This window comes from Pyrgilauda ruficollis, unplaced genomic scaffold, assembly GCF_017590135.1.
Source record: "Pyrgilauda ruficollis isolate IOZ18807 unplaced genomic scaffold, ASM1759013v1 scaffold115, whole genome shotgun sequence".
NCBI classification, from domain to species: domain Eukaryota; kingdom Metazoa; phylum Chordata; class Aves; order Passeriformes; family Passeridae; genus Pyrgilauda; species Pyrgilauda ruficollis.
In genome coordinates this window covers 1,009,622-1,010,072 of record NW_024509766.1, presented here as the reverse complement: position 1 = coordinate 1,010,072, position 451 = coordinate 1,009,622, and the positions used below count along the sequence as shown (strand labels likewise).

Genomic DNA, 451 nt, shown 5'->3' with positions numbered 1-451 from the left:
GCTGGGGACCACCCCTGGGCCGGCAGGGGCAGAGGGGCGCGGGACCGGCCCCGCACTGCCCGGGGGATTCATTTCCTTGAGGGGCCGGAGCCGCGGGGCCTCACGGCGGCGGTCCCGGGGCGGCTCTGGCAGCGACCAAACGGCACGGCCGGTACCCGGGGAGCATTGCTACAGGCATCAGCAGCCTCCACTCTCCTCCCTCCGTGCCGCTCCGCAGGGGCGTCTCCGGGACAGACAAAACCCCCAGAGCTCGACCCCGCCGCGAGCCCGGCGCGGCCCCGACTGCGGGCCCCGAACCGGAGCCCCTCAGACCGCCCCGGGCCCGGGCCCGCCCCCGCGGCCTCAGCCAATCAGTGGCCGCCGCCGCATCCGGGGCCCGCGCCCCCTGCCGCTCGCGCTCGGCCATGGCGGAGGTGAGCGCGGAGCCGCCGCTGGGGTCGCGCCGGGCCCG

General features: G+C 78.7%; 1 protein-coding gene across 3 annotated transcripts in view; it reads left to right on the top strand.

Annotated features, from left to right (window-relative positions):
* The first annotated feature begins 383 nt into the window (after window positions 1-383).
* Window positions 384-451, top strand: part of MIER2 (MIER family member 2) — a 15,957-nt gene continuing 15,889 nt past the window's right edge. For all 3 annotated transcript variants that reach the window (XM_041481582.1, XM_041481590.1, XM_041481574.1), the window contains exon 1: window positions 384-413. In XM_041481582.1, the coding sequence (XP_041337516.1) occupies window positions 405-413 (9 nt within the window). In that variant the 5' untranslated portion in view covers window positions 384-404. The remainder of the gene's footprint in view (window positions 414-451) is intronic.